The sequence below is a fragment of the Entelurus aequoreus genome, linkage group LG01, assembly GCF_033978785.1.
Source record: "Entelurus aequoreus isolate RoL-2023_Sb linkage group LG01, RoL_Eaeq_v1.1, whole genome shotgun sequence".
Classification (NCBI taxonomy): domain Eukaryota; kingdom Metazoa; phylum Chordata; class Actinopteri; order Syngnathiformes; family Syngnathidae; genus Entelurus; species Entelurus aequoreus.
This window is the reverse complement of record NC_084731.1, coordinates 46,691,700-46,716,715: the sequence shown is the minus strand read 5'-3', so window position 1 is coordinate 46,716,715 and position 25,016 is coordinate 46,691,700. Positions and strand designations below refer to the sequence as shown.

General features: G+C 38.8%; 2 protein-coding genes across 6 annotated transcripts in view; one reads left to right on the top strand and one right to left on the bottom strand.

Moving 5' to 3' along the window:
• The window catches only part of si:ch1073-335m2.2 (msx2-interacting protein), a 37,813-nt gene extending 35,206 nt beyond the window's left edge, over positions 1–2,607 (top strand). For both annotated transcript variants that reach the window (XM_062053050.1, XM_062053040.1), the window contains exons 13-15: positions 8–202; positions 273–431; positions 1,827–2,607. In XM_062053050.1, coding sequence (XP_061909034.1) covers positions 8–202; positions 273–431; positions 1,827–1,958 — 486 coding nt within the window. In that variant the 3' untranslated portion in view covers positions 1,959–2,607. The remainder of the gene's footprint in view (positions 1–7; positions 203–272; positions 432–1,826) is intronic.
• prkar2ab (protein kinase, cAMP-dependent, regulatory, type II, alpha, B) lies at positions 2,589–19,150 on the bottom strand. 4 transcript variants are annotated; one of them, XM_062053084.1, is made up of 11 exons: positions 19,013–19,150; positions 18,390–18,661; positions 18,293–18,322; positions 18,092–18,231; positions 7,943–8,049; positions 7,710–7,863; positions 7,535–7,636; positions 7,354–7,428; positions 7,223–7,288; positions 4,990–5,128; positions 2,595–2,987 (listed from the first exon to the last, which is right to left on the bottom strand). In XM_062053084.1, exons 2-11 carry the CDS (start codon positions 18,628–18,630, stop codon positions 2,863–2,865), a joined length of 1,179 nt encoding a protein of 392 aa, XP_061909068.1. In that variant the 5' UTR covers positions 18,631–18,661; positions 19,013–19,150; the 3' UTR covers positions 2,595–2,862. The 4 variants fall into 4 exon arrangements, with proteins under 4 accessions (XP_061909078.1, XP_061909058.1, XP_061909049.1 ...); XM_062053074.1 differs by having other exon boundaries at positions 2,590–2,987; positions 7,223–7,428; positions 7,535–7,863; positions 7,943–8,043; XM_062053065.1 differs by having other exon boundaries at positions 2,592–2,987; positions 7,223–7,428; positions 7,535–7,863.
• Between the last annotated feature and the right edge of the window lie 5,866 nt (positions 19,151–25,016).

Below are 25,016 nucleotides of genomic sequence, written 5' to 3'. Positions count from 1 at the left end.
CTTGCAGAAATACCCCATCGTGTGGCAAGGTCTGCTCGCACTGAAAAATGACACCGCAGCAGTCCAGTTGCACTTTGTGTGCGGCAACAAATCCTTGGCTCATCGGTCACTGCCTCACCAGGAAGGCGGCGGCTTGCTCAGAATAGTCCAAAGAATGAGGCTGGAGGCTTCTCAACTGGAGAGCGTTGCCAGAAGAATGACGGTATGTATGTGTGGCACACCTGACTCTGCTGTTCGCTTGTCTCATTCTTCCAATGGCTTTGTCGCTACAGGGGGAGTGTGACTTTTGCCTTCTGCTCGCACTGCCTTGTGGGCGGGATCAAGAGGATGTTCTGAGCCAGACTCAAGCTCTTAAGTCCGCCTTCATCAACTACCTGCAGGCAAAGTTGGCTGCTGGTATTATTAATGTCCCCAATCCAGGTTCCAATCAGGTGAAGCCCCTTTTGATTTATTGCCCTGAATGCTCCATTATGTTAGCTGCAGACTCTTCTGTAGTCACCAGGTGTGTGTCATCCACAAAGTTAAATAACTACTAGCGTCAGGTCAAAAAACATTTGTATTGATAGCTGTGGCTGTAGGCAACCTCTGGATATTTTTCTTTTATTAGCGCCACGAAATGATGGTAGCTGCATTTGAAGTTTCATGAGTGGTCCAGCATCCAATCACTTTATCTACACATTGGAATGTTGCTACTCTCTTACCCTTGTGATGTTGACATGCCACTCATCACAGATATTGTTTGCACCTTACCGCTGTTATGTCATGGCTTCTGTTGTTTCTTTATTGTGCAATGTTTAAACACTGGTAACTTTTTTCTTTTGTTCAGTAATTCGTTACAAACGGTCTGATGAAGAAAACTAAATGTATTCACACAAACACATTTTATAGAGAATACAAGTTTTCATGCAGAAAACATTTAAATGGTTAAATGGATAAAAACATTTGACCTTTTATGGAGAGCCACACATACGTCACCGTCATAATTTACTTGGAGTTGTTTCTTCAATTCAAATGTTTCTCACCTTTTTTATCAAAGTGTTGGAAATTGCAATTTGCAGTTGTACTAAAAAGTACACAGATTGAGTCACCAAAGTGTGGTAATCTTTGTTTGGGCACTTGAATCTGTGGAATGGACTAGTTTGTTACGCACAATGTTTGATAACTGATACAGCGTAGGAGAATCGGGCCGAAATTTTGGTCGAAGAACAAATCTCACAAAACTAGAAAAACACTCAGAGCGCAGACGTCAGCCAGACCTTTTCTCCCTATTCTAAAGAACGCCTCCAACCCCAAAAAAAAAATCCTGACTTCAGAGGGTGATCACCCCCAAATTCAACTACTTATTCTATACCATTTCCTTAAAGTTTCATCAAAATCTTTGTTTGTTGGGTTCATTCTTTTAATCAGGTTTAGCAGCTAGGCATATTTGTACTATAGCAGAATTAAATAGAGTGAACCCTCTCGTCAGTTATCCACTTTCTTTGTCTCTGTGGGTGTGGCGGGTCGCTGTCATTTTAATTAAACCACACAACTGAAAGTCTTTACACACACAATAGTTCAGACTTGTAACATAAATGATCTGGATCACCCCCAAGATTTCTGACATTTCCTGAATGTTTCATCAAAATTCGGCCATAACTGTTTGGTTTTTTTACGCCCAAATAAAAGTATTTGTCCAATCCCATCCACTTTGCAGTTTAGGTAGATAAATGTTTATTCCTAGTAAAAATATACTGTTAGCTCTGTTTATTGTGTTGCATTATCAATATTTGTGCAGAATGTATAAGGTGTTTATATCTACTGACTGATTTATTTTGGTTTCCTAGCCGGCATACGTGCTCCAGATCTTCCCCCCATGTGAATTTTCCGAGAGCCACTTATCTCAGCTGGCCCCCGACCTTCTCAACAGGATCTCCAGTATTTCTCCTCACCTCATGATCGTCATCACGTCTGTGTAAGCCACTGCCAGGAGACACACCTTCTCACACCAGCCTCAGGAAACCAGAGGAATATCACTTTTTCTTCTTTGCCTCCCTTTTGTCACTCCTGTCTGGTGTTTTGGTCCTTTCTCTAAAGAACTCTGGGATGGATCACACCAGAATCAATCTTTTTTTTTTTTTTACCATTTCTGCTGTATTTCTATTTATTGGAAGAAAAAGACATCAGGCTTGCTGATAAACAAGTCTGAGTGACTGACTGAATGGTCTTACTGATTGTTTTCACAAGAGGATGGTAGGAAGAAGACCATTTTAAAATGTAAATAAACCAGAGACCCTGCAGAGGACCACACCTTTTTAATTCCACCAGCTTAGTTCATCCCCTCACATCTGGAACTCACTCAGTCATCCATCATGCTTCACTTTTGGAACACAGGACTTTGTAAATATTTTAAATAGTGACACTCACCGGAGACTTGAACTCTGAGATTCTGCCAGAACAAAGTGTGGAAACAGACGGCTGTTCTTCAGTTTTGTTTTTTTGTTCCTGGGTGTAAATACTTGTAACACAAGAAGGTTAGCAAACCCCTCTGGGGAGTCTGCTGATGGCACTTCATATTTTGTAACTCAAATTAAAAAAACTACAACAAACTTGGCATATTTAGCTAGAATGCTTTTAATACTGGATGTGGCACACAAGCCTAAATCTTCCATTGGGGATATATATATAGATAGATATAGATAGATAGATATATATATCCATATATATGTATAGATATATCTATATCTATATATAGATATAGATATATTTATATATATAGATATAGATATATATATCGATATATATATATATAGATATCTATATAGATATATATATATATACATACACTACAAAGCTAGTATTTTACATGTAGTAGTAGTTGTGCTAGTGTTTCAAATCCACGCTGGAACCAAACAACGCCACAAGCTGCTCTTCGTACTGAGAGATGTTCCTCTTCAAGATCTCCTTGCACGGACCTAGCAGACGCTCGAAAGCCTGGATGTCGATCACTGCAACACAACGATGATGTCATCATTGGCGTGATGCTTCCCCAGTCACACACAAAGGATCTTTGACTAGTGCTTTTGCAGTAGCTCCTTTAAAATAGCAAAGTCCTTCTGTGACAGGCAATTTTGCAGTATGTCCTGAAAAACAGCAGTCTTGTCATATAGAAGATCTTTGCCTAGCGTTTATGCAGTCACTCAACAAAAAGTGCTTTTTACAAAAAAGGAACTTTGACTTAACAATTTTGCATTGTGTCCATATAAAAAAAAACTGAACAGAAGATCTTTGCTGTTTTTAAACTACTGAACAATCGCTAGAATTACTCCTAAGAAGTCTGCTAAGAGTTGACTTAAGAGTAAATAAATTCTTCGCTGAAAGCTGCACTTAAAAGTTAGTTATCAAGCGTCTTACTCACACTTTCAGCGAAGTGTAGGACTGAATCTTTAGTGTCACACTCAGTGCTGAATTACGACATTACTATGTGCCGTAAACGGAATTTTAGGTGACGTCATTTCTGTGTCCATAGAAATGACCAATCACGGAAGGGAATCCGTTGTCTAAGAATAAAGAAATATCTTGGAAATATTTAAGTGGACAATGGGAGTGTATATTTTGACAATAAACTACAAAATAATACAAAACAAACTAGTCCCCGCCGGCACTCACGCTACCGCTCCCTCTCTTCTATCGCCCACACACTCACTGACGTCACTCACCTCACGGCCACACACATACGCTACTGTCATAACATTTTCTTTCCAATTCATTAATTAGGCAACTAATTTGAAAGTGGTGTGGGTGGCTCTATATATACTAGCCCACTGCAGACACATGCAGAAATCAACAAGGAATCGAAAAGTATTAAATCTGTGACAAAAATAATATCCGCTCTGTCTAAACGATACCGTTTGATCAGCTGCTCGTCATCAAAAAAAAAAAAAACATTGTTCCGCTCCCTGAATGTTCGCGCACGTCTCTCTCGCCTCAGTGCCATCCCCTGCTGGCAACTCCTAACCACTTAAGACACCTCTGAAGGTCTCTTAAATATCGTGGAGAGTAGGAGTGATTCTTAGACTTAAGAACGTTGATAAAAAGCTTTTATTCTTAAGTTTGAGAGTAGGACTACATTTCGCAAATTCTCAGGACTTAAGTGTAAAATGGCACTCTAAGAAGCTTGATAAGTACGGCCCCTGGTATATATTTGCAGAAGACTCATATTTTTTGCAGTTGCTTTAAAATGAGCAGATCACACTTGTCATATAGCTTAAACTAGTGTTTTTGCAGTAGCTCCTAAAATATAGTAAAATTATTTTTTGACGAGCAATTTTGCATGATGTCCTTAAGAAACAGAGCACTCTGGTCATATAGAAGATCTTTGACTAGTAATTTTTCAGTAGCTCCCTAAAACATCAGATCACTCTTGTCAAGTACAGAATCTTTTACTTGTGTTTTTGGAGCAGCCCCTTAAAAACAGCAGATCACTCCTGTCTAGGAGAGGATATTTGACTAGCTCATTAAAAAGTGCTTCTTACATAAGAGGATATTTGACTAACAAATTTGCCTTAAGTCCTTAAAAAGCAGCACTACTGTCATAAAAGATCATGAGTGAAACAAATGCTAGTCAGAGAGCTCCCAGTATATAAAGGCCCTTTAAAATGAGCAGAGCACCCTGGTCATATAAACAATCTTTGACTAGTGTTTTTGCAGTAGTTTAAAAAAACACCAGGGCACTCTTTTCACAGAGGATCTTTGACTAGTAATTTTGCAATAGGCCAAAGTCCTTAAAAACAGAATGCTCCTGTGCACGTATGATCTTTGACTTGTGTCGTCACACTGCTTCTGTTTTATGTTAGAATTGTAGTTAACTGTACTGGCACCATGTTTGAAGTAATATTTAATGGTTTAAAGATGGTGACAGTTTGACACTGGAACAGATACATTTCCTTTAAGTTACTTCCTACGGTAACCTTGGTTTGTAGCTGTGTTAAAAAGTGTTTGTTAAACTACCCAAACATTTGGTGTGTCCAACAGCATAGACAGAAGCTGCACGAGGTTTGTTGGTCACCAGAGCCAGCTCTCCAAAATATTGTCCTTGAGAGCAACGAGCCACCTCCACCTCCGCTTGGTCCTGCTGGCCCGCGTTCGTCTGTTATAAAAAAAACACACACACACAATGTTGTATTTGTTACGTTCTTGAGACCTCCGAAAAATGCGTCCCTCTTTAGGACCACCCTTTCTAGATATATAAAGATTTGTATTTACAACATTAATAATATATACATACTATGCACATGTAAAAAATGGAAGCTGTTGGTTAATTATCTTTTTGATTTTTTTCTTTGTAATTGGTTTTTAATCTTCATTATTTACTTCAAGTTATGACAGTATGTCGCTTTATAAATATTTATTTTCATTTTTTTTAGTTAATTTTGGCCAAAGGGTGCACATTTCAATTTCTTACACACACTTGTTATTTCATATGTTGACCAGAGGGGGAGCACTTTTAAAACCGACACACATTCAATGTGAAAAATCCCTCTTTTTTGGGATCACCCTCATTTTGATAGATTACACCACCAGGGGTGCATATGAGACATTCTCTATTGGATGCAATGGTTTTCCGTATTGGGACCATGATGTCAGTCCTAACTTGTTCACCGGTCCTCATATGGAAGGTACGTTTCCTTGTTGATGTCTCAAGACAGGCATGTGATTTTTCCGTCTAAAATCGGAATTCCGTCTTTTTTAATCTCGGGAAAAAAAAAAAAATATCTCCCGTTTTTCCGGTTTTTTTTCCGACCCTAAATCAAAATTCGAGATTTAGTTTATATTACGCCGTAGTTGATTGGTCGATATGTTCCTTGTGACCAATCAGGACATCTGTTATGAATGATGACGTTAATAACGTCATCATTCATAATGGTTATTAGCGCCATTTTCCATATGTAAACATTGTCGGTTCTCGAGAGAAAGGACGCTTTACGAGTAAAAGAAATTGATAAACATGTCAAAAATAAGTTTCGATGGGACTGGATGGAAAGGGAAATCACTGATACTGTTGGGAAGAAGGAAGTTACGACTTTGTTCGGTGATTTTATTCGGAAAATCGATCGTCCAGGAAAGGTTTTGTGCACGCGGTGTCATGATAATATTGACTATGGATCACGAGGTCTCAAGGCTTTGGAAGTACATGTGAAACGCCAAAAACATGAAACAACTTGAAGCAAGGAAAACCAACTTTTCACTAGCTGGTACTTTTGGATGTCAACCGAAAGTGAGCAAACCTTACGGACTTCATCTTGTTTACATCTACAACTGCCGTAGACATCGAGAGGAAAGATCCACCCACTTCAGTTGCAGACAGGGTTGTTAATGAGGTAAGCTAAAAAATATTTGCTTGCGAAATACGCATGTTTGTTTTAAATATTAACCAATTATTGCTTTGCGAAATATAAATGGGTTTTTTGTAAAAATAAAAAGCCACGTGAAAATATATTATGAAATTACAGAAATTCAAAGAGTCGCATTATTGATTCTAGTTAACAATTTATTTGAAATAAATTTGCATATAATACTATTTTGTAATATTAAGTTCTTATGTAGTCTGTTGAAACTATTGTCAGTGGTGTAACAATCTTGAAGGTAAATATTGTCGCACTTGTTTCATGCAATATGTCAGTGTCCTCACATTATTATTATTTCCTATTTTCAAATATGAGTAAACAATACTAAACATGTTTAATTATTTTCATAAATGTATATCCTATTTTGGCGAAAAGAATGAAATGTTTACATTACATTACATGAACTGAAGTAATGTGGTAATACTGTAAATAAACTGTAGATAATAACACTGATCAATGTGACACCTGTGGATGTGAAATGAACACAAGATGTAAATAATAGTGACTAAATACTGTTGGGACTGAACCATATACAGTGATTCATTAGGATAATTGGGTTATGCATGTTCTATTAATGATGTTTTCATGTCTTTAAACACAAATATTTTCTTCAAATGGTGCTGTCTTTGTTAATTTTAGCATGTTAAATTGGTGAAAAACCAGGAGCTTCGGGGGGCGTTGCCCCCCTTTTCCCCCCCACCAGGGCCTTCGTCCCCCAGACCCCCGGAAATGTTTTCAGTCTTTTTCATTGTGGTCAAATCACATGCCTGTCAAGAAGGGTAGAAATACAAGAAAACACACACACACACAGCTGAAAATCGTCAACATAAACTTACTTTGCTTTTGATCATTATCCTAACTTGTCCCGTCTCCACAATATAGAAACAGTCCGCCATGTCTCCCTGCGAATGCCACAAAGACGTCACATGACCACACGGCGTCCATTCCGAGCTGACAGAAGTGTTACCTGCGCGATGATGCGCTCGCCATCTTTGAAGCTTTGTGCTCCCAACACGTCCACGATCTTCATTCTCTCCGAGAGCTGCGGGAAAAACACCAAAAGCTATTTCCCACAAGAGACACGGTTTGACCCTGGAACAGATTATTTGCCTTCCCATTCAGTTGTAGGGGAGAAATAGCGTTCAAACCTCCAAAGACTTGAGCAGAGGAACACATTCCACGAAGGCCTCGTACGTCCTCCTCTTCTTGGCGTTGTTCTTCACCATCAGCCGGTGGAAGGTGGCTCTGTCCTGGAAGAGCACACAGGAAGTAGTTCACGTCTCCTGCAGGGGCGCCTGTGCACACGTGCAGGTCATCACCCACCAGACCCCACAAGGCGCCCGCCTGCGTGGCCACGATGGTAGCGGCTCGCGGCGTATTGTACATGAGTGCCAGCTCTCCAAAACTGCCCTTGTTGTCGTACTTTCCCACACGCACGCTCACGCCCTCCTTCTCCACCAATATGTCATACTCACCTCTGCACAACATTCACACAAACAGCCTTTTAGTCTTTTTTTTTTTTTGTGGAAAGTTATGAAATACAAAAAAAGACTCACTTCTCGATGACGTAGAAATTGTCTCCGTCGTCTCCTTGGTCGATGATGTGCTCCTGAGCTTTGACCTGCACCTCAAACATGGCGTCCAAAACCTCAGAGAACTGCTCCTGTCACAGGACAAAACATTAGGTACACCCACAGAATACAAACACTTCCAAAAGGTGTGCGATTATTAGTATGTTCACGCAATAACACCACAACATGTTACGATCATGCTTTGATTGTCAAAGATAATGAGTGATATTCTTTCTCCGTGAATAAATGTTTCTGGTATTCTGTACTTCACATGTTGTACAAAGTAAGCAGTAATAGTAGTTTATATTGGACATGTTAAAAAAAGCAAAATAATCAATCATAAAAAAATATAATAAAAAAGGAAATTGTCTTGATAACATTAGGTACAGAAATAGAAACAAATATTTCACAATGAAAACACATAAAAAATGAAAACAATACATAATGGTTAAGTTATTCATATCCAAAAAGGAGTGGGAAGGAGTGAAACTTATTTACTCCCACCCCTTATTTTATTAATCAAATAACTAGCTTTCTTATTATCATCATTATTATTGTTATCATTATGTACAATGATAAATTTACCGATCTTATTACAGTATACTACTTAGTGACCTTGTGGTTAGAGTGTCCGCCCTGAGATCGGTAGGTTGTGAGTTCAAACCCCGGCCGAGTCATACCAAAGACTATAAAAATGGGACCCATTACCTCCCTGCTTGGCACTCAGCATCAAGGGTTGGAATTGGGGGTTAAATCACCAAAAATGATTCCCGGGCGTGGCCACTGCTGCTGCTCACTGCTCCCCTCACCTCCCAGGGGGTGATTAAGGGTGATGGGTCAAATGCAGAGGGTAATTTCTATCTATCTATGTGACTATCATTGGTACTTTAACTTTATATTATCAATCTTTTACCCACTTTACTCACTTTTCTTTGGCACAAAAATACAGTACATACGGACAATATACACATACTGCATATAGTCACATGACTACAAGTACACCAACCAATAACAAGTAAATAACTACCTAAATAATTAGAATAATAATAATAATGTAAACACTTTGCGATTCTTAGAAACCCTCATTCTTGTGCATATTGAAAATCATGTCTTTGGGATCGGTTCGGATAGACTTTATTTATCCCACAATGGTCAAAATGTTGTGGTTGCAGTGCAGATACAAAAAGTCCACAAAAGTTAAGGTAAAAAGAAGAGGAAAACATTAAAGAGCCTGAGACAGTGTAGTAGAATTTCTGACCGTTTGACCTATATTTCTTGTCTTTTAAGAATGTCCGCTCATTTTCAATACTCTTGTATTTTTGTGCCATTGAATGGACCAGTTGTGGGACAAAAGTGAATATTAAGTCGTGCCAACCTGTCTATAGAATGTGTTGACTGTCTAAAGGATTCGAGTTGTTATGGAACAGATAGGAAAAGCAAAACAACTACTTTTGTTGCCTGCTTAAGCTTCGGACAATCCACTACAACAGAAACATACTCCACAAAGCAACCAAGAGACTCTGATCTAGGCTGATCCGTTTTTTAAACAAAATTGAGGTTGGGCATTATATTAATTCCGCATTCAAACTGTTCCATAGTTTAACTCCACACATTGAAACACAAACACTTTTTTCCTGTTGTGCATACATTGTAAATGTTAAGATTTAAATTACCCCTTAAATTATAACTCCCTTGCCTTTCAGTGAAAAACTTTTGCACATTTCCAGGCAGTGATTGGCAACACTAAATGGGCCCTAGTGTGTGAATGTGAGTGTGAATGTTGTCTGTCTATCTGTGTTGGTCCTGTGATGAGGTGGCGACTTGTCCAGGGTGTACACCGCCTTTCGCCCAAATGCAGATGGGATAGGCTCCAGCACCCCCCACGACCCCAAAAGGGACAAGCGGTAGAAAATGGATGGATGGATGGAATAGTTTTTTGTTTTGTATGTAATTTGTACTGTTTGTAGTTCCAAAAGATCTTTAAATTTCAATAGTTTTGATTTGTGTGATCACTATATCCTGCCTTATAAATGACCCCTATTGCTTTGTTATGCAGGGTGATGAGTGGATATAGTGTGTTTATGTAATCATTGCCCAAACTTCTGCACAATAGTGCAAGTTAATGGAATTCATATATCTGCATGACAATGTTTTAATCTTCTCTACCTACTTATTAATATGTAATATTGTAATGCAATGTCATACTCAGCCTGTTAAACATTTTGCAATTGCGGACTACCAAACAGAACAGGTTATAAAATAATATTCCATAGTACAGTGTTTCTCAACCACTGTGTCGCGGCACACTCGTGTACCATGAGATATTGTCTGGTGTGCCGTGGGAGTTTATGTAATTTCAATTTAAAAATATTTTTCGCAAATGTGCCGTTGTTGAGTGTCTGTGCTGTCTAGAGCTCAGCATAGTAACCGTGTAATACTCTTCCATATCAGTAGGATAATTGCTTTGTAGATATCGGGGAATGACGAGGATGATTTGCAGGTAAAAAGGTATCTAATGCTTAAACCAAAATTAAACAAAAGGCGAGTGCCGCTAAGAAAAGACAATGAAGCTTAGGGATGGCTATGCAAAACTAAAACGGAACTCGCTGCAAAGTAAACAAAAACAGAATGCTGAACGACAGCAAAGACTTACAGCGTGTGGAGCAGACGGCGTCTACAACATCCATAAATGACATGACAATCAACACCAAAATAGGAGCGCAAGACAAGAACTAAAACAATACACACAGGAAAACAGCAAAAAACTCAAAATAAGTCACAGCGTGATGTGACAGGTCGTAACAGTACACCTACTTTGAGACAAGAGCTATAGTGGTGCATGCTTGGTTATAGTTTAAATTCATATCAAACAATTGCGAGAACAACTTTTTACTGTCAATATCGGCTGCTGAGTTTCATTTTTTTATGTTTTCTGCTGGTGGTGTGCCTCAGAATCTTTTCAATTAAAAACATGTGCCTCGGCTCACAAAAGGTTGAAAAACACTGCCATAGTAATGGTAATATTAGGGCTGCAAATCGTTGGGTGTCCCACGATTCGATTCAATATCGATTCTTGGGGTCACGATTCGATTCAAAATAGATTTTTTTTTTTATTCAACGCGATTCTCCATTCAAAAACGATATTTTCCCGATTCAAAACGATTCTCTATCCATTCAATACATAGGATTTCAGCAGGATCTACCCCAGTCTGCTGACATGCAAGCAGAGTAGTAGATTTTTGTAAAAAGCTTTTATAATTGTAAAGGACAATGTTTTATCAACTGATTGCAAAAATGTACATTTGCTTTAACTATTAAATGAACCAAAAATATGACTTATTTTATCTTTGTGAAAATATTGGACACAGTGTGTTGTCAAGCTTATGAGATGTGATGCAAGTGTAAGCCACTGTGACACTATTGTTCTTTTTTTTTAATTTTTTTATAAATGTCTAATGATAATGTCAATGAGGGATTTTTAATCACTGCTATGTTGAAATTGTTACTAATATTAATAATGTTGTTAATAATATTCATTTTTGTTTCACTACTTTTGGTTTGTTCCGTGTCGTGTTTGTGTCTCCTCTCAATCTTCCGTCAGTCTACCCCAGGGCAGCTGTGGCTATGAAAGTAGCTTACCACCACCAGGTGTGAATGAATGATGGGTTTTTAACATGTAAAGCGACTTTGGGTACTTAGAAAAGCGCTATATAAATCCCAGGTATTATTATTATTATTATTATTAATTGCTCTGTTTATTGCAGTTCTGAGTGTTGCTGGGTCGGGTTTGGTTTTGGAATTGGATTGTATTGTTATGGTATTGCTGTGTATTGTTTTGTTGGATTGATTAATTTAAAAACATTTTTTTTTTTTTTTTTTTTTTTTTAAATTGATTTTTTAAAAATGAGAATCGATTCTGAATCGCACAACGTGAGAATCGCGATTCGAATTCGAATCAATTTGTTCCCACACCCCTAGGTAATATTGTGTAGTAAACTGTAATTACCCGATTTGGGCTGCAGAGGGCAGTGACAGGCATGCCTGCAGTATTAAACCCAGTCTCATGGGGAGCGAAGAAGAAGATGAGCTTGTTTATATTGCCGCTTCCATTACAATAAACTTAAAGGCCTACTGAAATGAAATGTTTTTATTTAAACGGGGATAGCAGATCCATTCTATGTGTCATACTTGATCATTTCGCGATATTGCCATATTTTTGCTGAAAGGATTTAGTATAGAACAACGATGATAAAGTTCGCAACTTTTGGTCTCTGATAAAAAAAAGCCTTGCCCCTACCGGAAGTAGCGTGACGTCACCGGAGGAAGGGCTGCTCACATTTTCCTATTGTTTTCAATGCAGCGAGAGAGATTCGGACCGAGAAAGCGACGATTACCCCATTAATTTGAGCGAGGATGAAAGATTCGTGGATGAGGAACGTGAAAGTGAAGGACTAGCGTGCAGTGCAGGACGTATCTTTTTTCGCTCTGACCGTAACTTAGGTACAAGGGTTCATTGGATTCCACACTCTCTCCTTTTTCTATTGTGGATCACGGATTTGTATTTTAAACCACCTCGGATACTATATCCTCTTGAAAATGAGAGTCGAGAACGCGAAATGGACATTCACAGTGACTTTTATCTCCACGACAATACATCGGTGAAGCACTTTAGCTACTGAGCTAACGTGATATCATCGGGCTTAACTGCATATAGAAACAAAACAAATAAGCCCCTGACTGGAAGGATAGACAGAAGATCAACAATACTAACAAACTCTGGACATGTAACTACACGGTTAATGCTTTCCAGCTTGGCGAAGCTTAGCAATGCTGTTGCTAACGACGCCATTGAAGCTTACTTAGCTACGGAACCTCGACAGAGCTATGCTAAAAACATTAGCTCTGCACCTACGCCAGCTCTCATCTGCTCATCACGACCCGTGCTTACCTGCGTTCCAGCGATCGACGGTACGACGAAGGACTTCACCCGATCACCGATGCGGTCGGCGGCCCGTAGATGGAGGAAGTCAAGATGAGGTCGACGGCTAGCGCGTCTGCTATCCATCTCAAAGTCCTCCTGGTTGTGTTGCTGTAGTCCGCCGCTAATACACTGATCCCACCTACAACTCTCTTCTTTGCAGTCTCCATTGTTCATTAAACAAATTGCAAAAGATTTACCAACACAGATGTCCAGAATACTGTGGAATTTTGAGATGAAAACAGAGCTTTTTGTATTGGATTCAATTGGCTCCGAATACTTCCGCTTCAACCGTTGACGTCACGCACAAACATCATATTCGAAACGTTTTCAGCCGGAAGTTTGCCGGGAAATTTAAAATTACACTTTATAAGTTAACCCGGCCGTATTGGCATGTGTTGCAATGTTAAGATTTCATCATTGATATATAAACTATCCGACTGCGTGGTCGGTAGTAGTGGGTTTCAGTAAGCCTTTAATTTAATTTTCCAGAAAACCTTTATTTAGGTAGAAATATCATAGAATAACAGAGTAACAGAATAGCATGATCGTATTGTAAGACGATTTTTGTTGTTGTTCTGTTGGTTAAACCGGATGTGAAGCGTAGGACTATTATTGTGAAGCTGCCAACCGGACGTGTGTGATTGATATGAAAAAATAATTGACGAAAATCTTCGATAAAAGTGACTTTAGACTCCGTCTTTGTTTCTGCAGATCTTGTATTCCATCCATCTACATGTTATGTTTTCAAAGCACTGAACTGTAATCCAAACACGGACGTGAAGCTTTTCCTCACTTCGAGCAGCAAAGTGCGCTCAGCGGTCACTCCAATGATGTCATCTCACAGCGATTGAAGGTAAAACGGTCTTGTGGCAAGTTTGGTCCTTTTTCTACAAAATAATAAAGCCACAAATCATATAGGATATTAACTTAGGTGAACGTCTATTTGTATATATATAGGGCTGTGAATCTTTGGGTGTCCCACGATTCGATTCAATATCGATTCTTGGGGTCACGATTCGATTAAAAATCGATTTTTTTTTTCAATTCAACACGATTCTCGATTCAAAAACAATTATTTCCAGATTCAAAACGATTCTCTATTCATTCAATACATAGATTTCAGCAGGATCGACCCCAGTCTGCTGACATGCAAGCAGAGTAGTCGATTTTTGTAAAAAGCTTTTATAATTGTAAAGGGCAATGTTTTATCAACTGATTGCAATAATGTAAATTTGTTTTAACTATTAAATGAACCAAAAATATGACTTATTTTATCTTTGTGAAAATATTGGACACTGTGTTGTCAAGCTTATGAGATGCGATGCAAGTGTAAGCCACTGTGACACTATTGTTCTTTTTTTGAAATTTTTTATAAATGTCTAATGATAATGTCAATGAGGGATTTTTAATCACTGCTATGTTGAAATTGTAACTAATATTGATACTGTTGTTGATAATATTCATTTTTGTTTCACTACTTTTGGTTTGTTCTGTGTCGTGTTTGTGTCTCCTCTCAATTGCTCTGTTTATTGCAGTTCTGAGTGTTGCTGGGTCGGGTTTGGTTTTGGAATTGTATTGTATTGTTATGGTATTGCTGTGTATTGTTTTGTTGGATTGATTAATTAAAAAATAAAATAAAATAAAAACAAAAAATTTAAAAAAATTAATAAAAATCGATTTAAAAAAAATGAGAATCGATTCTGAATCACACAACGTGAGAATCGCGATTCGAATTCGAATAGATTTTTTCTCACACCCCTAATACACACATTATATATATATATATATATATATATATATATATATATATATATATATATATATATATATATATATATATACATATATATATATATACATATATATATAATTTGTTCTGGCCTAATTTATTTTGGGCCAGAACAAATTGACAAAACTATTTTAAATAGCTGCAACATAACATACATAAGTAACAAACAGCATAATAACAACATGTCACAACATAGCTGTAAACCTGGCTTCACCCAAGGAAGGCACACATGACATGATTATATGTCATGTCACTACTATATACAGCACACGCCTAACCAGGCCTTTTTCTCTCTCAACGAATTGTGAAATAAAATCATGTCTTCAGTGAAGCCCAGAACACTCTTCGCATTTCCCCAGTTTTAGTTTAGAGAAAAGGAAAGATTGGCCTGGCCCACTAGGATCCCTGTTTATGTTTGTGAACTTTATAGTCTATACTAGAGATGTCCGATAATATCGGGCTGGCGATATTATCGGCCGATAAATGCTTTAAAATGTAATATCGGAAATTATCGGTATCGGTTCGGAAATTATCGGTATCCGTTTCAAAAAGTAAAGCCGCTGTACGTAGTGGTACACGGACGTAAGGAGAAGTACAGAGCGCCAATAAACCTTGAAGGCACTGCCTTTGCGTGCCGGCCCAGTCACAAAATAGCTACGGCTTTTCACACACACAAGTGAATGCAAGCATACTTGGTCAACAGCCATACAGGTCACACTGAGGGTACCGTACAAACAACTTTAACACTGTTACAAGTATGCGCCACACTGTGAACCCACACCAAACAAGAATGACAAACACATTTCGGGAGAACATCCGCACCGTAACACAACATAAACACAACAGAACAAATACCCAGAACCCTTTGCAGCACTAACTCTTCCGGGACGCTCAATATACACCTCCGCTAACCCCCCAACCCCCCACTTCAACCCCTCCCCCCTCAACCTCCTCATGCTCTCTCAGGGAGAGCATGTCCCAATTTCCAAGCTGCTGTTTTGAGGCATGTTAAAAAAAAAAAAAGCACTTTGTGACTTCAATAATAAATATGGCAGTGCTATGTTGGCATTTTTTTTTTCCATAACTTGAGTTGATTTATTTTATGCATCCAGCGAGGCATCACAACAAAATTAGGCATAATAATGTGTTAATTCCACGACTGTATATATCGGTTGATATCGGAATCGGTAATTAAGAGTTGGACAATATCGGAATATCGGCAAAAAAGCCATTATCGGACATCTCTAGTCCATACATTTAGAGGGATGTGATAATCAAACACTCTAGAAGTCTAGAATGAAAGAGAATAAGAGAATTGACAGAGTGTATACCTTCAGTGCTGAATGATGAGCAGAGGCAGAGTTTGGAGTGTTTTCTTTAGCTCGCTTTTCATGTTTATGTGCTCACTGTCCACTGTGTCCAGGAACTTGGAAAATGTTTTCGTGCCATTTGCCGTTTGACGCCCGCTATCATGCTAATTAGCTACCTGAAAGCGGGTGACTCCACTGTAGAAATAGCCTGCATGTCTTCTAGCACATACACTGCAATGGCTCTATCAATGTTGTCCTGGCTAGCAGTGCCTCCATTAAAATCCTTAGGTGGAGTGTGTCTCTCTTTACTGGCTTTGTCGAAGCATGTTGCTTTTGTAGCTGTTTCAGCAGATTTGAATTGCTGTTTTGGGCAGTAGATGGGATCTTTGATCCTAGACACAACTTACATTTAACTAAAATGTTATTTTCTTTGTGCTCGACAAAAGAAAAGTAGTGAGAATATCTCCATGTTAAGAAACTCGGCTTCAGCCCCGCCATGATGTCTTGTTAGTAAACACAGACACGCCCCCCCCCCCCCCACACACACACACACAGTGTGCCTCTTCTCTTGTGACACAGGAACATTCAGAAGGACGACACTGCAACTCTCCAATAAAACACACTCAGATCTTCTCAGTTTCTAGCAGATACTATATAAAAAATAACGTAAAATAATGCAGTAATGCATCATGTAGTAACGGTAACTGAGTTACTGAATATAAAAAATAACGCGTTAAGACTACTCGTTACCGCCGAAACTAACGCCGTTACAGTAACGCGTTACTTTGTAACAAGTTAGTCCCAACACTGTAAATAAAGCCTCTCAATTTGATAATAGAAGGATTACGACATAATCTGATGAGTCGGTCAACTTTGGCATTCAATTAAGACCCAGAAATGGCGAGAAAGATTCGAAATGACGCTTTGTCTGAGCTTGGTTCTTATTTGTTCGCGAGGATTATAAGTCCTTTTTCATCTAAACGGTATTATATGAACATCCTAACAGTCAGCCTCCTAGTGATCGACATTGTACAGTAAGTCATGTTTTATTATGATTGTTGGCTCTCATGAAGTCTGCAGTGAGTAGTAATCAGCAGCTCTGTGCACATGAACAAATTTAATCGGATTAAAAACCTTACCGTAACAAAAATGTTTAATGTAAACGCGCCATTCGTAATATTCTGACCCGATCACAGACGTTCGGATCACAATTTCATTCCGATATTATGATCTACAATAAAATTCGACGAGCAAGGAAACAAGGAAGCAGCTCCTCAGTCGATGTAAACATTGGCACAAAAGCTTGTTTGCCTGCGTTAGCGCTTAATTTAACAGTATCAGTTATACTTGGTTAATATTCAAGTCACAAAATATAAATGGAGTATTGTTGTTGGTTTTTGAAAGGTTATTTATTGGGTTTTATGGGCGGAATAGAGGACTTCTAAGTGGCTGCAATGTAAGCAAACCTTTATTTTCGAGTTAGAATGCATTAAAAATAATACATCCGTCGTCATGTCTTTCATGTTTTTGAAACAAATTCCAAAAACAGTGCAGTTCCCCTTTAAGACAGCATACATTAATTTCAGGCGGTTAATAATAAATAAGTTATTGTTTTTCATACCTACCATTGTTCTCTGTTTGGCTTATTTCACTTGATCAAACATTTTCTAACGTTCCACACTACAAAATCAAGTATGTATGATTCCTGCTGATATTGTATCGAATCTATATGAATACATAAGGCTCCAATATCAGTATCGTATCATAAGTGAAAAAGTTGTATCAGGATACCCCTAGCCAATACTACTGTAGTACTGATGTATATATATGACTGTACTGCAAAACATGAATCTGATTCAATTGGAGTTAAATTTTATAAAAATAATTTTATATATATATATATTAAAAAAAAAAGAGGAAACAAACTAAAGCGAAGACAATCAGGTCGTCCTCGCCAACAAAGTGTCCCTCATTTATTTTTCAGGGTAATGGCGATTTTACTATAATGTACTGTAGTGCCCTGCGAGTGTTACTGTGCTCCTACTTCCACACACCTGCTCCAGAGTTTTGAAGAGTAAAATGTCTCTGCAGGCCTCCTGAAGCCGCCGACGCTGTTCGTCTGTTTTGGGATGCACCACCCGAGACTCGCTGTCGCCTTCCTCGTCGTCGTCAGGGTCGTAGGCCTCTGCACAAACTGCATCATGCTATTTAATGCAAAGTTTTGACGAATGTTGATGATGATGGTGGTCACACACCTGAAACCCTGCGGTTGTATTTGGTGGAGTCTGCAAAGACATTCACTTATAATCTCGTACAAAGTGCAGGATATTAATTTTGGATGATGATACTCACTGACAGGCTCCTCCTCCTTCTTTTCCTCTTCTTTGTTCTCTGGACCGCTGTCATAGGTTGCAAAAGTGACGCCTTTGCGGGCCGTTTTGCTGCCTCGCTTGTGGTTGCTCTGGCCCTGCAGGATCTGCGTGAAATGCTGCACGGCGAATTCCACCAAGTTTGCGGGCCTGTGGCGAAGCACCTCCACCGTGTATTTCTGCAGCAGCTCCCTCAGGCCGGCCGGGATGTCGGTGGTACTCATTGCTTGCCGTCAGAGCTCATCCAACTCGGTGCTAAAAACACATTAAGAGTCCCCTCTTTGCATACTTTACAGCCGCTTCATTGATTGCGTTATCTGGCACAGCCTGTTGGAAAGTATTGACCCACTCTTTACCCCCATGACTGCCTAATGGCAAAGGAAGGACACTGGAAAAAAACGTGTTTTCACACTTTATGCACCGCCATTGGACGGCTACACATCCTTAAAAAGTCTTAGTAGATTTTCTTCTTTTTTTTCCTACACGCTAACATTCATAGAGTGCTGAATCAATGTCAACAGTTGTGAAGCGTGTGTATGTGGTCAATGTGTGTAGTGTTGTATTGCGGACACAAAACACACACACACACTATAAAAAGAAATATACCTTGTCCCTGATATGTTCAGCTTCTCAAAGAAGGTAGAGGTACAGTAAGGCACCAAATGTTCAATTCCCTCACTGCTTCTAAACAAATAAAACACTGCAGAACAACTACAAACCAAAAAGTAGTCAACATAGTTTACTGTTTTTTTTCCTCATATAGTGGCCACACCTCAACTGCAGAGAGGTTATAGTAAAGTGTTTAAAATCGTATAATGTACTAGCATTGCGTAGAGCAGGGGTCTTCAACATTTTCCAGGCCATGGAGCCCCATACTTACATATATTATGATTGTAATTTAAATTAAACTGGTACCTTGTTATTGAGCAATATTAATAATATTCATATTATTATAGTATTGTGCTGCTAATAGCCAGCTGGCAACTAGCACACTAATTTCTAGGTGGCAATTAGTGTGCTAATCACTAGCTGACAACTAGCGCCCCAAATCACTAGCTGACAACTAGCGCCCCAAATCGCTCGCTGTCAACTAGCGTGCCAATCGCTAGCTGTCAACAAGCGAGGCAATTGCTAGCTGAAAACGGCCGCACAAATCGCTAGCTGACAACTAGTGCGCCTATCGCTAGCTAAAAACTGGCGCGCGTATCGCTAGCTGACAACTAGAGCACTACTCCCTAACTGGCAACTACAGTGCTAATAGTTAACTAGCAACTAGAGTGCTTATCAATAGCTGGAAACTAATGGGCAAATCGCCAGCTGACAAACGTGTTAATCTGACAACTTGTGTGCTAATCGCTAGCTTTCAGCAAGCTTAGCAATTGCTTGCTGACTATTAGAGCGCTAATTGCTAGCTTTCTTAGATGATAACATGAATATAATAGCAGACTAATGTATTCATGCGATATTTTTCAACTACATGACAGTGTGTTGGATCAATGTTCATATGTATTTTAAGAAATGTACATTTGTGGGAAAAATTGCAGGGGGAAATACAAAACCCAACACCAGTGAAGTTGGCACGTTGTGTAAATTGTCCTTTTCAACCTATATTCAATACACTGCAAAGACAAGATATTTAATGTCCGAACTGGTAAACTTGGCTATTTTTTGCAAATATTAGCTCATTTGGAATTTGATGACTGCAACATCTTTCAGAAAAGCTGGCACAAGTGGCAAAAAAGACTGAGAAAGTTGAGGAATGCTCATCAAATACTTATTTGGAACATCCCACAGGTGAACAGGCTAATTGGGAACAGGTGGGTGCCATGATTGGGTATAAAAGCAGCTTCCATGAAATGCTCAGTCATTCACAAACAAGGATGGGGCGAGGGTCACCACTTCGTGAACAAATGCGTGAGCAAATTGTCGAACAGTTTAAGAACAACATTTCTAACCAAGCTATCACAAGAAATTTAGGGATTTCACCATCTATGGTCCGTATTATCAAAAGGTTCAGAGAATCTGGAGAAATCACTGCACGTAAGCGGCAGTGCTGAAAAGCAACATTGAAAGCCTGTGACCTTCGACCCCTCAGGCGAGGGGTCGAATCATCAGTGTGTAAAGCAGACCTGGGCATTCTGCGGCCCTTTTTGCGTCCCTGTCCGGCCCGCGTGAGGGCCAATCATAAATTACAAAATACATTTTAAAAAGTATCTATGTCAAATGTGTGCAATACAACGGTGCTGCTTTTGTTTTTAAAAACATTTTTTGTATTACTTTCGTGTGGACGTATGCGCGTGTGTGATTGTGAGTGAATGTGAACAGCGGCATTCACAAATTACAAAATACATTTTAAAAAACATCTATGTGGTGCGTGCAATACAACTGTGCTGCTTTTATTTTGAAAATTGTTATTTATGCGCGTATGTCCGTGTGTAACCTGTGAGTGAAGGTGCACAGCGACAAGTGATGCCCAGTTACCACCGAGATGTCAGCTCACGCTAAAAAAGAAAAGTTGATGACGAATGCCGTGTTTCCAACAAGACATGGACTGCCAAGCATTTCTTTACAGAAATTAAAGGTAAAGCCGTGTGCTTAATTTGTGGTACACAGCTTGCTGTTTTTAAAGAATATAATTTGAATCGCCACTACACGACGAAGCACGAGGAAAAATACCGGAATCTGTCCGATGAAGAGCACGCAAGGGAGGCTGATGCGTTGATGATAAAACTGCAAACCCAACAAGGACTTTTTGCCATATTTCACACCTCCAGAGATGCAGCCGTCAGGACAAGTTTCATCATTTCTCACAAAATCGCCAGAAAAAGTAAGGCGTTTTCTGACGGAGGGTTTATTAAGGAGTGCTTATTGGACTCTGTTGCGCTGATATGCTCGGAAACTTGGAGCTTCAGCTGAAGAACAGAACGGCCGACTTTGACTGTTTTTTGCTGGCTTTGGATGAGAGCTGCGATGTACGTAACACCGCCCAGCTACTCATCTTCTTACGTGGGATAACTGCAGACTTTCAAATCACGGAGGAGCTGGCAGCCATGCAGTCAATTAAAGAGACAACCAGAGGTAATGACTTGTTCACATAGGTAAATGCGTGTTTGGACATGTTAGGACTGAAATGGGACAAGCTGGCAGGTGTGACAACAGATGGTTGTCCAAATCTGACGGGGAAAAATGTTGGACTTTTGAAGAGGATGCAGGATAAACTTTAAAATAACCCTGTGCAGAAATTGACATTTTTACATTGTATTATACATCAGGAAGTGTAGTGTAACATAAATCCATCAAAAGCAATCTGCTTTTGTATAAAGTTAAGTTAGGTTAAATGAAATTATTATTATTAATTATTTATTATTCTTATTTATCTTACGGTATATCAAAAATAATATTGAGCAAAATTTAATTGAAATATTGTCGATGTGGCCCTCCAGCAGTGCTCGGGTTGCTCATGCGGCTCCCGGTAAAAATTAATTGCCCACCCCTGGTGTAAAGGATATCACCACATGGGCTCAGGAACACTTCAGAAAACCACTGTCAGTAACTACAGTTGGTCGCTACATCTGTAAGTGCAAGTTAAAACTCTACTATGCAAAGCGAAAGCCATTCATCAACACCACCCAGAAACGCTGCTGGCTTTGCGGGGCCCGAGCTCATCTAAGATGGACTGATGCAAAGTACAAAAGTGTTCTGTGGTCTGACGAGTTCACATTTCAAATTGTTTTTGCAAACTGTGGACGTCGTGTCCTCCGGACCAAAGAGGAAAAGAACCATCCGGACCGTTATAGGCGCAAAGTTCAAAAGCCAGCATCTGTGATGGTATGGGGGTGTAGTAGTGTCCAAGGCATGGGTAACTTACACATCTGTGAAAGCACCATTAATGCTGACAGGTACATATAGGTTTTGGAGCAACATATGTTGCCATCCAAGCAAGGTATTTTGAATTTTTCCTGCTTATTTCAGCAAGACAATGCCAAGCCACATTCTGCATGTGTTACAATAGCGTGGCTTTGTAGTAAAAGAGTGCAGGTACTAGACTGGCCTGCCTGTAGTCCAGACCTGTCTCCCATTGAAAATGTGTGGCGCATTATATATATATATATAAAATATATATATATATAATATATATTATAAATACGACAACTGAGACTGTTGAAGAACTTAAACTGTACATCAAACAAGAATGGGAAATAATTCCACCTAAAAAGCTTCAAAAATTGGTCTTCTCAGTTCCCAAAACGTTTACAGTGTTGTTAAAAGGAAAGGCCATGTAACACAGTGGTAAAAATGCCCCTGTGACAAATTTTTTGCAATGTGTTGCTGCCATTAAATTTTAAGTTAATGATTATTTGCACGAAAAAAAATTACGTTCCTCAGTTTAAACATTAAATATATTTTCTTTGCAGTCTTTTCAATTGAATATAAGTTGAAAAGGATTTGCAAATCATTGTATTCTGTTTTTATTTACGATTTAAACAACGTCCCAACTTCACTGGTTTTGGGTTTTGTATTTAAAAAATAAAATTAAAAAAAAATCTAAAAATTTCACGGCCACCCTGCAGTACATGGCGGCCCCCCTGTTGAAGACCTCTGACCTACAGTATAAGTGTTATGGTGTCACCAGTTTGAAAACATTTTCTAATTTTGCACGGTGTGGCTCGGTTGGTAGAGTGGCCGTGCCAGCAACCTTAGGATTGCAGGTTCGATCCCCGCTTCCGCCATCCTAGTCACTGCTGTTGTGTCCTTGAGCAAGACACTTTACCCACCTGCTCCTCCCAGTGCCACCCACACTTGCTTAAATGTAGCTTAAAGATGTAGATAATGGGTTTCACTTTAAGCACTTTGAGTCTCGAGAGAAAAGCTTTTAAGTTCAAGTTATTTGGTTTTAAAAAGCTGCATTAGCATGTGGAAAAAAGGCCATAAAGGCCTTGTTAAAATATGTGAGTTGTGTGTACATAGCTTTGATTACAACAGTGTCCTGTGCTGGCTGTAAAGGCAACTGGAAAATAATCGATTCACATTAGAACCACGATTCTTTTTTATTACAGTTCTCAAACGGCGTGGCGAAGTTGGTAGAGTGGCCGTTCCAGCAATCGGAGGGTTGCTGGTTACTGGGGTTCAATCCCCACCTTCTACCATCCTAGTCACGTCCGTTGTGTCCTTGGGCAAGACACTTCACCCTTGCTCCTGATGGGTGCTGGTAGCACCTTGCATGGCAGCTCCCTCCATCAGTGTGTGAATGTGTGTGTGAATGGGTGAATGTGGAAATACTGTCAAAGCGCTTTGAGTACCTTGAAGGTAGAAAAGCGCTATACAAGTATAACCCATTTATCATTTATTTATCAAACGATTCAAAATTTGCAAGAATCAATTTTTTTTTTAAAAACGTGTTTTGGAACATCTAAGCGCATACTTGCATACTTGTCAGCAGCCAAGAGAAGCTTTTCTAACCTGTTTTGAAAAAGTTTTATTATAATTTACATACTCATTCTGAATCAAATCATCCCCCTGAGAATTGGAATCAAATTGAATTGTTGTATGATTCACAACCCTGGTGGCTGCAGTCAAGTATTGCACCTCAATTGCCGTAAGAGATGATTAATCAACCCTGAACACCATAAAGATGTTTGATTGGCGGAGGGTGGGGACAAGGTGTGAAAAAACCCGATATATAATTTTCAAAAATCAATGAAAAAATGTTGTACATTTTTTTTTAAATTAACATGTTTTGAAAAGGTTTCATCATTTTAATACCAAATACTATGTTGCGAGAATCAGAATCGGTTTGAATTGAAAATTGTGTTGAATTAAAAATCGATTGTGAATCGAATCGAGCTAAGAAGCTGGGCAGAGGCAGACTGGGCAGAACGAAAAATGAACACGCATTGTTTCCTGAAAACGTAAAAAACAGACGCACACAACAGCATTCAGACGTAATGTAAATAGAGAGTATAAAATAAATTGAACAGTTTGTTCAGTGCTGCTGTTTTGGTTAGCAACAGCAATTAAACCTTACTGTCAAGATGTGAACTCTAAAGTCCCATCTTAAAACTAATTTGTAAAACTCTTTTCCACCACTTAGCAGTAATGACAATCGGAAAAAAAACAGAAGAAGTCTGGAGCTAAAATCATAAAGAAGTTTCTTAAGCACCAAAAATATGATTTAAGTGGTGAAGCTGTATTTTCATTTGCACTTTAATTTTATGGATAGTTTATATAAAAACATATATTATTATTTTTTATTAATTTAGTTAGAATTTATTTATTTTAGCACTGCATAATGTTTTTTTTCCATGAGTCCATTCTTTAGTATTGGTATTGATTTTGTAATCAGCCTGACCTAAGGCTTGATAATAATCTTTGTGATTGATTTCATATCATTTGAAAATGTTTATCCTGTTAAACTGTAAGTAGGTTGAATATAAATATTGAATTCAATTCTAATCAAAAATAAGACAACTGATTCAGAGGGTAATATTTGAGTGGAAGATTTGGGCCCCAAGGTCAAAACGTTAAGAACCTCTGACCTAGACGACACATTCAGTGATTAACCAAGGCCACTATTTGAGGAAATTCAGTATTTGCGAGTACCGGTAATCAT

Excerpts from the sequence above, each read along its gene's own strand:
- prkar2ab (XM_062053065.1), bottom strand. The coding sequence starts at position 18,630 with ATGAGTACCACCGACATCCCGGCCGGCCTGAGGGAGCTGCTGCAGAAA. Across the intron at positions 18,323-18,389 it reads GAAGGAGGAGGAGCCTGTCA|ACTCCACCAAATACAACCGC; the intron begins GTGAGTATCATC and ends ATGTCTTTGCAG. Across the intron at positions 7,429-7,534 it reads CTCTGCTCAAGTCTTTGGAG|CTCTCGGAGAGAATGAAGAT; the intron begins GTTTGAACGCTA and ends TTTTTCCCGCAG.